A 12,931-nucleotide genomic window follows, 5' to 3' on the forward strand; every position below is an offset into this window, starting at 1 on the left:
AAATGTACGGCAAACACCTTGCATTAAGAGAACTCAGAAGAAAAAGAAAAAAATACGTAAAGAAAGTAAGCTATTAGTTACTTCTGATGACCACTGGTGTTAAGATTTTATACTTTACTACAGGTTTCAAACCTTCAGCAATACAAATGACGACTGTTCTAAAATGAAGTTTGTTAAAGGTAAGTGTGCAGGAAATCACAGTGGCCTGGATGGTATCAGGCCTGACTAGTGGTATTGATTTGGCAGAGATCTTAAGAGTCATGTACTTCAACTCACTTTTAAAAAATTTTTTAATTTATTTATTCTTGAGAGAGAAAGAGAGAGGAGAGCAGGGGTGGGGGACAGAGAGAAAGGGAATCCCAAGCAGGCTCCACACTGTCAGCGCAGTGCCCGAAGAGAAGCCTAAGCTCACGAACCATCTTGACCTGAGCCAGAACCAAGCTGGATGCTTCACTGCCACCCAGGTGTCCCTCAACTCGCTTGTTTTTACAGGTGAGGGAGCCGAAGTATGGCAACCTCCACAACAAGCTGAGAATAGAACCCAGGTTTCCACACTCAGCTGGGATGCATGTATGAGACAAAAGCATGATGTGTTACCTTTATGAGACGTTAGGATGTGATGGTGTAAAAGGAGTCTGTGGAGAAGGGAAGCAGGGCTGTATAGAAGAGGAAGATTCAGAGTGACTTCCAACAATCCCAGTATGGAAACGTGGAAGAATGGAGACCACCAGGGGGAAGTCAGTGAGAGAAGTCCTTCTGATATGAAGAAGCACATGACCTTGGTTTTCAACATTGTCACTTGGAGGAACATCTAAGTGGCCTTCACTCAATGGCAGTTTCAGATCTAGAAGGTGAGCTGCGTGTCAAGGCAGGGCCAGAAATAAATACCAGGGAGAAGAGCACATGGTATTAAAAGATGCAGCTGTGTTCAACCAGCTTTCCAGGGTTGGAGCAATAGACTGTCCTGGAAAACACCCACGGGCGCAGGGATGAGCGGAGAGGGTCAACCGAACCTAAAAGGGGAAGAAGGAAATGCCACTGAGGAAGGGAAATATTGTGGTCAAAGAACCCACGCCTTGGTTTCAAGGTGGGCGCAATTGTCAAGCATGAAATTCAGGAGGGAGGCCAGGCGAAATAAAGTTGGAAAAAGAAACTGAGTGTCTTTTGGATTCAACTAGGAGGCAACCATCAGCAAATAAATAAAGCAGTTTCTGAGATGGGGAGATGAAGCAGCCTGAACCCCTTATTCAAGAAATTAGGCTGGGAAGTAAAGTGGGAAGGTAATTTGATAATAGTTGGGAGCGATGGCAAGGGAAGGGCTTATTCAAGATAAAGGACTCTATGAATATTAGAAAGCAGAAGGGAAGAGATGAAGGAGGAGAGATTAAAGCTTTGAGGAAGTAGAAGATAAACCCTGAATAAGAGTGCTCAGGAGGCAAAAAAGCAAGAGATCAAGGCCAAGTTGGACTCCCTGGAATTAAATCCTCAAGACAGCTCTCCCTCTTGATACCCTGAATGTTTTGAGTTTCAAGTATGTTCGAGCTTTTGGAAGTCTTAGAATATTTACAAGCACTTGAAAGTTCTACTTATGTACTTTTCATTTTATAAAGGAAACAATTACTGGCAAACTGAGGTTGGGACCTGTTTCTCCTGGTGCAGCTTGGTTTAAACACCCCTCGCCCGCTGCACTTAGCACAGCTGGCATTAAGTCATTACGTGTGTCATTATTTGCTTAGAGCCTTTCTTCTCTGATGGATCTAAATAGCAGAAGAGGAGAGCCCACACGTATGTTTTTCACCCAGCTCACAGCAACCTGTTCCATGCCAACCACATAACGGAAGTCTGATAAATATTTGTTAAAGGGGTGAAGAAAGGAATGAATAAGTGACTGGCCTCTCCCACAGAAAAGACACTTATATCAGGGAGATAGTGCAGTTTTTGCCTTATTCTCCAGAAGTGAATCAGGCAGTTTAACAAGTACATTACCTGTTTAAAAATCGTGTATTAAGGACCTTGAGTTTTCCTGAAAGCTTTTGCAGTACCTTAAAAAATAATCACACACCTCAATGCGGTCATCAAAACGGAACCAAATTTAATTAGAGAATAGGATGGCAGGTGATGTATTTATACTTTCTGTACTGACTTAAATGGCAATTTTCTTCTACTTTTCTCTCCTCGAAATGGGAATAATATAAGGGGTGTCAAGCATAATTAAGATTGCAAAGTATTTCTAGCAGAGTCTGATGCTTTTAGGGTTAACTCTGAGTATTATTCTGTATTTGGCTTCCTCTAAAAGTTAAGTTTCTAACTTTGTGTATTTTGATTGTAATGCAATTAGATTATTAAGAGGACTTATGTTTCCTAGTCTCGCCAGCTAAAAACCTTATTACTCACCAAAAGCTGATAAGCTCCAGGATTCAGGAGGCATTAATCCATATAGTATAGTCCATAAATATGTGACTAGATAATGGATTTAATATTAAAAGTGACTTCATTTCACCCACATGAGAAATCTCAAGCTCAGGATGGCTAAGCTACTTGTCCCGTGTCACTCAGCACCTGCGACTCAAACCCAAGCTTTCTGGTGACTGCATCTCGTCATGCTGCAGATTTATAGCTGATTCTAGCTCAGATTTCTTTCTTTCTCCATCAGGAAATGATGACCAGAAGCCCTCCACAGAATGGTTTCTTATCGCGCTTATGGCAGCCATCTGCTTCATCTTGTTAAGTTTCTCCTTCATCTGTAAAACGTAAGTATTTTTGAATATTTGGGTGTTTCCAATGAGGTATGGGTATTGAATTTTTACATTTCTGTTGTGTATCCATTAGGATTTTTTTTTTTAATCAGATGGAATTTGCAACACTTTAGTGTTTTCTTGACAGCATTTCCAAGATGAGTATGGACCAAATTAAAAAGTGAGAAACACCCTTAGGTGATTTACAGAAAGTGGAGAGCACAACATAGCCCTCAGCCATTATACACCCTTCTTGAATTTGTTGGCAGTGTTTTCATTTCTGTGAAGCCTTTTACATTCATGGTCTTTTCATTCCTTTACCACCTGACACTCTGTATTCGGATGTCTTAGTAGAGCCACTAGCAGGCTCCTTTTATGTCTTGGGTAAAGGAATGCAGCTCACGGGAGACTGAAATCATCCCAATGCTTCCCATTTATGGGAATCCAGTTATGATCTCCAATTACAAGGTGCCGACTCCTACCCTTGCCTTTTGTTCACCTGGCCTTGAGTGGCTGATTGTCCTTTGGTCAAATGCAGATTCTAGAAATGTCATACAGATCTGGTGACCAATTCTAGATCCTGCAAATGGTCCCATATGAACTCCTCAACCATTCTGACATTCAGTAAGGCAAAGGGCCGTTTAGGGGGCTTAAGAACATGTTCCATCTTAGCCCATTCATAGTTTTCACAATTCTGAGAGCGAGAGCACACATGTAAGAGTGAGCAGGGGAGGGGCAGAGAGAGAGAAGGGGAGAGAGAATCCCAAGCAAGCTCCATGCTGCGAGCACAGAGCCTGATGCAAGGCTCAGTCCTACAAACCGTGAGATCATGACCTGAGCCAAAATCAAGAGTTAGACACTTAACCACTTGAGCTGCCCAGGTACCTTGAAAATTACTGATCTTTTAAAAAGACTCACTGTTGGGGCATCTGAGTGGCTCAGTCAGTCAAGCCTGTGACTTCAGCTCAGGTCATGATCCCATAGCTCATGGGTTCGAGCCCTGTGTCAGGCTCTGTGCTGACAACTCAGAGCCTGGACCCTGCTTCAGAGTCTGTGCCTCCCTCTCTCTCTGCCCCTCCCCCATCACATGCATGTGTTCTCTCTCAAAAATAAACATTAAAAAAAAAGCCTCACTATTAATAAATGTTACACTCTTTGGGTTGGAGGGTAGCGTTTCAAAGGAGAGGAAGAACCCCGTGAGCCGGCTACAGTGGGCCTGTAGCCAGCACTGTATTTAGCAGTGGGGCACCAAGTACTTTCGGATGGCCCATTTTCAGAAATTAGGCTTGGAAACACGGACCAACATGAAGCAATTACTATTATGTTTTTCTTAGAGGATCCAGAAGCCCGCATCACAGCCCCCATATTACAATACAAATATTTATAACTCCTGGTCAGCAAAGATTTAGAATTTACAGAACAGCAGGTCCTGAGCTTAACTAGGTCAATTTGTAGAGTAGATACTGAAAGACAAGGAAGGATGCTATCACTCATCTAATTCCCTGCTTTGCTCTGTTTTCAGAGCTCACTTATGGACCAGGTTGTTTCCACCAGTTCCAGCACCAAAAAGTAGTATTCAAGATTTCTTTGTAATCGTCAGCTCTGAGGTAATGTTGAAGGCTCTTATGATGGGTCCTATCTGCCCAGGGTTGGGTCTCCAGGGATTGGTTATCTGGCTACTGGTTTTTCATATTCCAAGGCAGAGTGACTACCTGGGGGGCTGGCCAACTTTATGTCATTTCGGTCATTATGCTCTGTGGCTCACTGTTGTTTGTGTTGCATTTGTCCATTACTGCCTTAGAATATTAGGAAGGTCCTGCTCAAGTTTTGAGTGTCCTTACCAGACAGACTGGAATTGTTTTCTATCACTGCTCTCTTAATTGGGTTTCAGAAATTCCTTCAACCTCATGACTTCTTTTTCTGTACAGATGAGAAAAATGTCCTGTTTAGTTCTGATGTTACAAGAATCCGTGTTTTTGCACATGGATACCCTAATTAATAACATTTTTCAGAGAAAATTTTCCTAGTTTCTTAATATAAAAAACCACAGAGAAGGCAAATGATTTCCCCATAAATGCATTTCTGTAGGCCGTATTTGCCATTCAGAGCAGTTAGGCTTAACTGAATGCTCACTTACCTATGGCCACCCAATTGTTCTAGCATCATTTTGTGGGGAAGAAAATTATCCTCTCCCCAGTGAACTGTCTTGGCATCTTTGTTGAAAATCAGCTACCTATATATGTGTGGGTCTACTTCCAGACCATCTATTTGTTTTCATTGATCTGTTGGTTTATCTTTATGCTAATGTGGTCTTGATTACTATACCTTAACTGCAAACCTGCAGATCCAGTAGTGTAAGTCTTCCAAACATGATTCCACCCCCGCAAAAGCTATTTTGCTTATTCTAGGTGTTATGCATTCACATATAAATGTTAGAGCAACGTTACCGATTTTTTATCAAAAAAGCTGCTGGGATCTTGATTAGGGTTGTGTTACTTTGTAGGTTAATTTGGGGAGAAGTGATATCTTAAAAATGAATCTCCCAATTTGTAAACATGATATTATTATACAATACAAACATACAGTATCATCAACCTCTATAGGTTTCTTTAATTTCTCTCAGCAATCTTTTGTGATTTTCAGTGTACAGTTATTATATACTTTGCCAAATATGTCCTTAAATGGACTGGTTATTCATATTAGGGCTCAGCAAACTTTCTATAAAAAGCCAGATAGTAAATACTTAACAGCCAAATGGTTTATCTCAACCATCCAATTCTGCCATTGACCACAGTGAAAGCAGCCAAAGACAATATGCAAATGAATGAGCTTGGCTCTGACCAATAAAACTTTATTTACAAAAATAGCCAATAAGCCAGATTCTACCCACAGGCTGTAGTTCGCAGGTCCTTGGCGTAGATGCCAAGCTATTTTCTTAACAAATTAGTTTTCTAATGAAGTGACTCCTGGGTGAATAACTGGTGATTGTTTGTAGGACAGTTAAGGGTCAAACACTCACTGAAATGGATCTTTTCAATAAGCTGTGACATTTAGAGTTTTCAGTTTGGGTGTTTGGAGTTATTACAGACCATAGTAGTTACAAACCTAGTCAAGCGAAGAATTGAGTCAGGCAGAAGAACCACTCTGTCCTTAGTTTCATCTTATATTCTTCTTTATCAGGGAGTGGGGCTTTGCTTTTGTTTTTCTGAAGAATAGTGGACTCCATTATGAAACTTTGCTTTGGTTCATCTGAATTTGTGTCATCAGTCCCTCCTTGCTCTAGCATTCTCATCCCTGATAAACTACATTTGATCTCAGCAGCACCCTCAAGTCATTAGTCTTGGCCTCTTAATGGAACATCTTAATGCTGGTATCTCATTTCCCTACAGAGCCCCCAAGATTTTCTTTAATATTCTGAGGTTGGTGAAAGAAACTGGCTTTTGAGCTCACTGTATAAGCTTGTGGTATGCTGTTAATTAAAATGAAGTCATGTGTACAAATAACAACTTAGGTTTGACAAGCTGGTTTCAAAATAAGCAAAGGATTAATGTCAGAACTTAGCACTGCTAGGCTCTTCTGGACAACTTACTTTCTTTCATATTGTGGAGTTAAAAAAAAAAAAAAGGCCAGAGAGACAGAGACAGCAAGTGCAACCTAGAAAATGAAGTACCACCCCATAAGTTCTGCCCTGTGGCCTAAATTCTCCACCTGGGAGATTATGTGAGCAGTGCACCAGCCTGTGCCTCCAAAGGGTCACCTTTTCCCCCAAGGGTGATGAGGGGACTTATGAGTGCTACTGGCAAGGACAGTTTTGCATCACACTAGGATGCTTTTGGTGAGTGGAAAAGGAAACCTGCTTTTAATTACAACCTACATCTCTGAGCTTGGTGTGGGTATCCAGAATCTGATTGCAAATCACTCTAGTCTATCTGCCATTCCAGATCCCTCATTAAGCAAGGTTTTGCTGGTCCAGACCCGAGTTAGAGATTGTTTTCTAACATTCAAGAGGTTGATGCCTGGCAGGGAGGGCAGGAGGGGCAGAAGTCAGCCTTTCTCACTCTCAATTAAAAAAAAAAAAAAGGCTTTTTATATTCAGAAAAAAAAATGCATCTTGTGTTTTAAATTTGTTAGAGACCAGTTTGCAGTTGTTCTTTATTTCTACAATGGTAACGAGAAAGGGTTCTTTCCAAAATTAAATATACTACAAACCCTTAAAGTTCTAGCACATAAGGCAGACAGCACATCTGTTTGTCACTGCATCCTCAATACACAGCAGTGTCCAGGATACAGGAGATATTAAAAATGTGTTGAATGAGGGGCGCCTGGGTGGCTTAGTCGGTTAAGCGTCCGACTTTCGCTTAGGTCATGATCTCGCGGTTCGTGGGTTCGAGCCCCGCGTCGGGCTCTGTGCTGACTGCCAGCTCAGAGCCTGGAGCCTGTTTCAGTCTGTGACTCCCTCTCTCTCTGACCCTCCCCTGCTCAAGCTGTCTCTCTCTCTCCTAGAAATAAATAAAACATTTAAAAAATTAAAAAAAAATGTGTTGAATGAGTAAACAACATAGAGAAATATCGCTTGTGAGTGGTTTCAGTCACAAAGTTTCTAATTAACAGCTTTATAATAGCCCAAATTAGACAAACACATATCAAATTTAAGGGGACACTACACCAAACCATAAATGGAAAACAATGGAGCTCCTCAATGGTGCAGCCCAAGAATAGATCATTTAAAATATTACATTATATTACACGGAAAGCAATTTGTAAAGCTTTTTTGCCTTCATTTACCTGTTAAGGTGACTTTGTACCTAGGAAAAAAGGCTGAAGAGAAACAATAGGCTGTGTTTGGAAGATAAGTTGATGTTTTCTATTTTCCATATTTTCTTGAGTGAACATTTACCTTTTTTATAACCAAATACATTTAAAAAGCCAATTGTAAAGAAATTTGAGAGAACCAAAAACATGCTCTAAGACATCTAAAGGAGGATGTTTTGTTTTGCAGAAAACTGTTTCCACCGAAACAGAAATTGAAGTCATAAGTTATGTGGAAGAGCCTGGATTTGAGACTCTGGAAGATTCTGTGTTTTGATTGGCACTGCAGCGTTCTCAAAATGAACTCACACTCACATGCCTCAGCGATAAGAAGAACGGGAACTGTTGTTTCTTGGCTAAGAAGAGCTCAGCATTTACTGAACACTCCATTTAGCTGCAAGGCAATACACTCAGACAAATCTCTTGGAAGTGTACATGCCTCATCAAAAACTCCTTGCTCACTCAGGGTGATTGATTAATCTGACCATTCTGCCATGTCTTTTCTACCCACTCTACAGGGTACCAACTCCTCACCTGCCAGTCTTTGTGATTTACATTACTTACCTCAAACTTTTGTACATCAGACAGTTTTTAAGGCTGATGTCAATTGGCAGAGCTGGTTTTACAGCTCAAGCTGCCAATAGTAATACTCAACTAAAATATCAGGAAGAAAGTGTTTTGCACCAGCCTGGAGTTAATTATGAACTTAGATTTGAGACTGTCTTTCCTAGGGGTAGAGCAAGTGGGAGCCATGGTGTTTTTGTTGTTGTTTTGTTCCTGTTTTTTTCGTTGTAGAATACTTTTTCTCTCAAGTAGAGTGTTGGGGGAGTAGGGGCAGGAAAGGGAGAGAAGCATTATTTCAAGTACTATAGGTCTGATTTAGGAAGCATGATTTGAAGCAAACTCATGAAAAACATGAAGAGCTAATGTATCACACCATACAAAAACAGAGAACAGGATATTGTTTGAGATTATATTCTTGAAGACAGCCTTGATATTTAAGAACATACTGAGAAAGGCATTAGGTAGAATTGGGTTGGGAAAGGGAACGCTCAAACAAGAATGAACTTTCTGAAGAGATGTTTGCTTGCAAAGATTTTAGAGCAACTTGTTGGGTGCTGTTCAAAGAGCTTTGGGTCAGTCCTGGCCTTTTAGGTTCCAAAGGCATCTTACAAGCATCCCATCAAATATCCCAATCTAGACATCCTCTCATAGGATGTTTTATGCCTTTCAGAGTTGGTTTAGTCAACTGGATTCAATAATGGGGCACACGGACTACCAAAAACTTGCAGAGGGTGCTCTTTTGGTAACCAGCCATTGAAACTAGCAGCAGGTTGGACCCAGAATAGGCCAAGAAGGAGGACAGCTGTCATTGCTGCCTGTTTCCACATACTATGGACTGCATGTTTGTGCCTATCGCCTTCCAATTCATATCGGAACTCTACACCCCAAAGTGATGGTATTAGGAAGTCGGGGTCTTTCAGAGGTGATCATGTCAGAAGGATGAAGCCCTCATGAATGGGATTAGTGCTCTTTTCAAGAGAGCCCAGACAGTTTTCTCTCCTCTATGTAAAGATACAAGTTGGCATTGTGAAAGCAGTAGGAGGTCTCTCCTGAGAACCCTGCCATGGTGGCCCCTTGACCTGAGAATACCAGTCTGCACAACTGAGAAATAAATTTCTGTTGTTTATAAATCACCCAGAGTATGGTCCTTTGTGATGGCAGCGTGAGCTAAGAGGCCCAGCATCAGCAATGATTCCAGGTTCTCCACACACATCATCTCTAAACCCGAGAAGCCCACGTCTGTATTACTGCCTCATTTTACAGGCGCAATCACTGTTTTAACAGGAAAATGCATAACGAAGGGGTGAATTCCAGGCTCAAGTGATCCCAATAATGTAGAGGGGACTGCTGGGAAAAAGTTGGAGTCTGCTTCGCGGCAGGACCTGGAGGGCATAGCCCATGGAGGTGCTGCAATCGCTAGCAAAATGTGTGATTACCTGACTGGTACATAATCTCTGTGAATGGTGTTCAAGAACCCATATTCTTTTAATGTTTATTTTTGAAAGACAGAGAGCGAGAGAGCGAGAGAGCGGGAGAGCGAGAAGGTGCAAATGAGCAGGGGAAGGACACAGAGAGGGAATCAGAATTCAAAGCAGGCTTGAGGCTCTGAGCTGTCAGCACAGAGCCGAAATAGGGCTTGGACTCATGAACTGTGAGCTCATGACCTGAGCCGAAGTCTGACACTTAACCAACTGAGCCACCCAGGGACCCACAAGAACCCATATTCTTAATGAATATGCTTAGGTTCTGCATTCTGAAACTTGCTAGTGCCTTAGAATCACCTGGAGGCATCATTAAAACAGCCTGTTGGGCCCTACCCTCAGTTTCTGAGGGAGTAGATCTGGGGTGGAGTATGAGGTTCTGCATTTCTAGTAAGTTCCCAGCTGATGCTGATGCTGGTTTCCCAGCCACCCGTCACACACAGTAGCCCTGGGTAATTCTGGTGAATACCAAAATTTGAAAACCAACTGTTGAAGGAGGAAGTGATAGAAAATCCTGCCCTAAATTGCCCCCTTTTGGGCTTATTGCCCAGAGAAGGCTCTGATCTCTTCCAAACGAGAGCCTAGAAACCTATGGCTACCACCTCTGCTATGAGGCTGGAAAAGAAGAAGGAAGCTTCCCCCAGTTTGGCTGGTTCTCCATCGCTGGGTGTGGTGCTCACTTCAGAGATGCCTCCCTGGACCCCAGTGGCCAGCCATCACCTAGGTACCGAGTCAGTACCACCATCTGGCTCTTGGTATTTATATTTCAAGAGCAGCAAAACATAGACCATGTGATCTCCCCAAGGGACAAAGACCTTCCTCTTCCTCACTGCTCAGCTTATAAACTCCTACCCATGTTTTAGAAACCACACCCTACGTCTCCTTCTCCGTGAAGCCTTCAAAAACAGAGTTTTGTTGATCCTGCCTTTGGGTTTTCATTCTGGACCTTCGCTCCTTTCTTGGGGCTATTACGCTCTACTTTATACCACTCACAGTTTGGATGTCTTCCCACTAGACTGTGTGCTCCAGGAGGATGGGGCTCATATGAAATTCACCTCATGTGCAGTGTCTAGGACAATTGGACCCTCTTAAACCCTCTTTCAACCCTGGAACAGTTCCTTGCATATAGCTGAAACTGAGTGATATTTGGCAGAGATCACCAAGGCCTATAATAATATCATGGAGAGGAAGACGGGTGTCTGAAGAGAACATGATTGGAGATAACTGGGAGACACATGTGTGCCTGAGCATCTGGCTGGTGTAGCCTAGGTCTCATTGCTGATGATGTGGCTCAGTTGTCATATATAAATAGCCATGTAAAAGGAGTTAGGCTTTGGATGTGGCCTGTTTTGAGTGCTCTACAGTTTTCACTAGGCTTGTCATGACATATCAGAGTGTGAACATTCTCTTAACAGTAAATACCCTCGTCAACAGGTTGGTTAGACACTGGTGCTCACCTCTTTCCATCTCCCACCAGGACAGGATAGAGGGCCAGCTATCTCTTAAAAAGCCTTTAGTCACACACTCAGAACAAACACTGTTTCTCTAAGACATCCTTTCCGGGAAGGATTTTAGTCCAATGTCTTTCTTTGGCAGTTGGAATTCTCTGAGTGCAGCACAGGGAAAGTGCTGGGGAGTCTGGAGGGGAAGTTCACTGCGCAAACAGCAGAACCATCTGAGGCTTATTGAAATGCTTCAAGGCCTCGAGCTATTTATGCAGGCTGGGCAAGATTTCCACATGGGCAAAGAACATCCTGATTAAAAATCCAAACGTTTTCATGGTGAGACTTGTATGTGTCAGGACCATCTGTTGGTAGAATTAATAAACCTTAGGTGCTAATTTGTTAAAGAAAAAGGAGGTGTCTAGAAGTGAGAACAGAGAACCAAAAACAATCTTTGAGGGCATGAGGGAAGGTGCAAATCCTAATGAGAGCAGGACTTCATGTTACCCCAAGGATCTTTGTGACGGTGACCATGTCGTTAGTCCTACTTCCACACCTTGCAAATAAAATTCCAGGATACAAGCTTTTTGAAAGACATTTTTTAGAGAATATTATATTGAGCTGGAAGACAATCATCTTTTTGCCAGTATCCTGTTTCAGGTAATATATGCAAATGTGAATTCACTTCCGAATGAGAACTGTTGAACACAGATGACAGTGAATTGTCTAGGTCCACAAACTGAACAGGACTACATTTCTCATTTTTCCTCCTAAATATTCTTGTTCTTTGCATTCAACATTGTCTTTATCATCTCTCAGGACCATTACAATGCAACTAACATCCTGGCCTCCAGAACTGCCTTTCTTTGAAGGACCTACGTAAAAGGCACAACTGCCTGAATCCCCCCTCCAGACTGAGCCAACTGGGCACCCCGTAACACTTATCTTCTAAGTCTCAGTCAAAACACAACAACTCTGTATTCCCCAGGGAACTTCTGGTTGATTCTATTTTATCGTTTACTGCATTATTTTAAAAAATATTTTTGTCTCATTTAAAGTGAGACAATTAAAGAACATTAAAGTGAGAACATTAAAGAACAATGTCTTGGCTGTGTACATAACCATTGAGTTGGAACTGGACGAATTTAGCTGGATAGTTCAAAGATCAGCAAGCTTCTTCTTAAAGATCTATATAGTAAATAGATTCAGCTTTGAGAGCCATCTGTTCTCTGCTGCAAGCACTCAGTTCTGCCATTATAGCACAAAAGCAACCACAGACAGTATATAAATGAGAGTGGCTGTATTCCAATAAATCTTTATTTACAAAAACCAGGCAATGAGCCAGGTTTGGACTGTGGGCCAATATTTATCTGTACATAGCTTAATAGATCCAAAATGTTAACATTTGAGTGTGCTTTCTTTCTTTTTTTTTTCCTCTTCTTCGTGTGTGTGTGTGTGTGTGTGTGTTTTAAAGTAACGAATTTGAGAAGTATGTTTAATCACAAAAATCACTGTAGGGTGGGGGAAGGGAGGCGGTGGTGAAAAAAATTGCTGTGTTTGAATTTATCCTTGTTATAAGTTGGTTTTGCAAGAAACTTGGGTCCAGAATTCTGTTCATACTTTAATGTTTACATTTATGCCATTTTCAAAGAAGTGTGTGTTTTAATCACCTCTAGTGAATCATGAAGAGGAAAGACTTACTCTGGTTTCTGTGGATTTCCAGTGCCCAGCAAAGTGCTTAACACATGGAAAGCAGTCGACATCTTAATTGATGGCAATTAAATAAGAGATGAACACCTGGGCCAATTCAAACTCTCAGTTATTTGGTCTTAGATATTTGGTTCTAAAGAGTGATAAATCAACCACATAACTTTTTTCCAACAAGTTGTGCTATAGTTAT

At 41.7% G+C, this 12,931-nt stretch overlaps 1 protein-coding gene across 2 annotated transcripts in view; it reads left to right on the forward strand.

The window, feature by feature from the left end:
• The window catches only part of IL5RA (interleukin 5 receptor subunit alpha), a 35,582-nt gene extending 26,352 nt beyond the window's left edge, over positions 1-9,230 (forward strand). For both annotated transcript variants that reach the window (XM_039240271.1, XM_039240272.1), the window contains exons 10-12: positions 2,654-2,750; positions 4,258-4,342; positions 7,735-9,230. In XM_039240271.1, the coding sequence (XP_039096202.1) occupies positions 2,654-2,750; positions 4,258-4,342; positions 7,735-7,821 (269 nt within the window). In that variant the 3' untranslated portion in view covers positions 7,822-9,230. The remainder of the gene's footprint in view (positions 1-2,653; positions 2,751-4,257; positions 4,343-7,734) is intronic.
• Positions 9,231-12,931: the final 3,701 nt, after the last annotated feature.

The sequence above is a fragment of the Hyaena hyaena genome, unplaced genomic scaffold (assembly GCF_003009895.1).
Source record: "Hyaena hyaena isolate Hyena2069 unplaced genomic scaffold, ASM300989v1 scaffold_172, whole genome shotgun sequence".
NCBI lineage: Eukaryota > Metazoa > Chordata > Mammalia > Carnivora > Hyaenidae > Hyaena > Hyaena hyaena.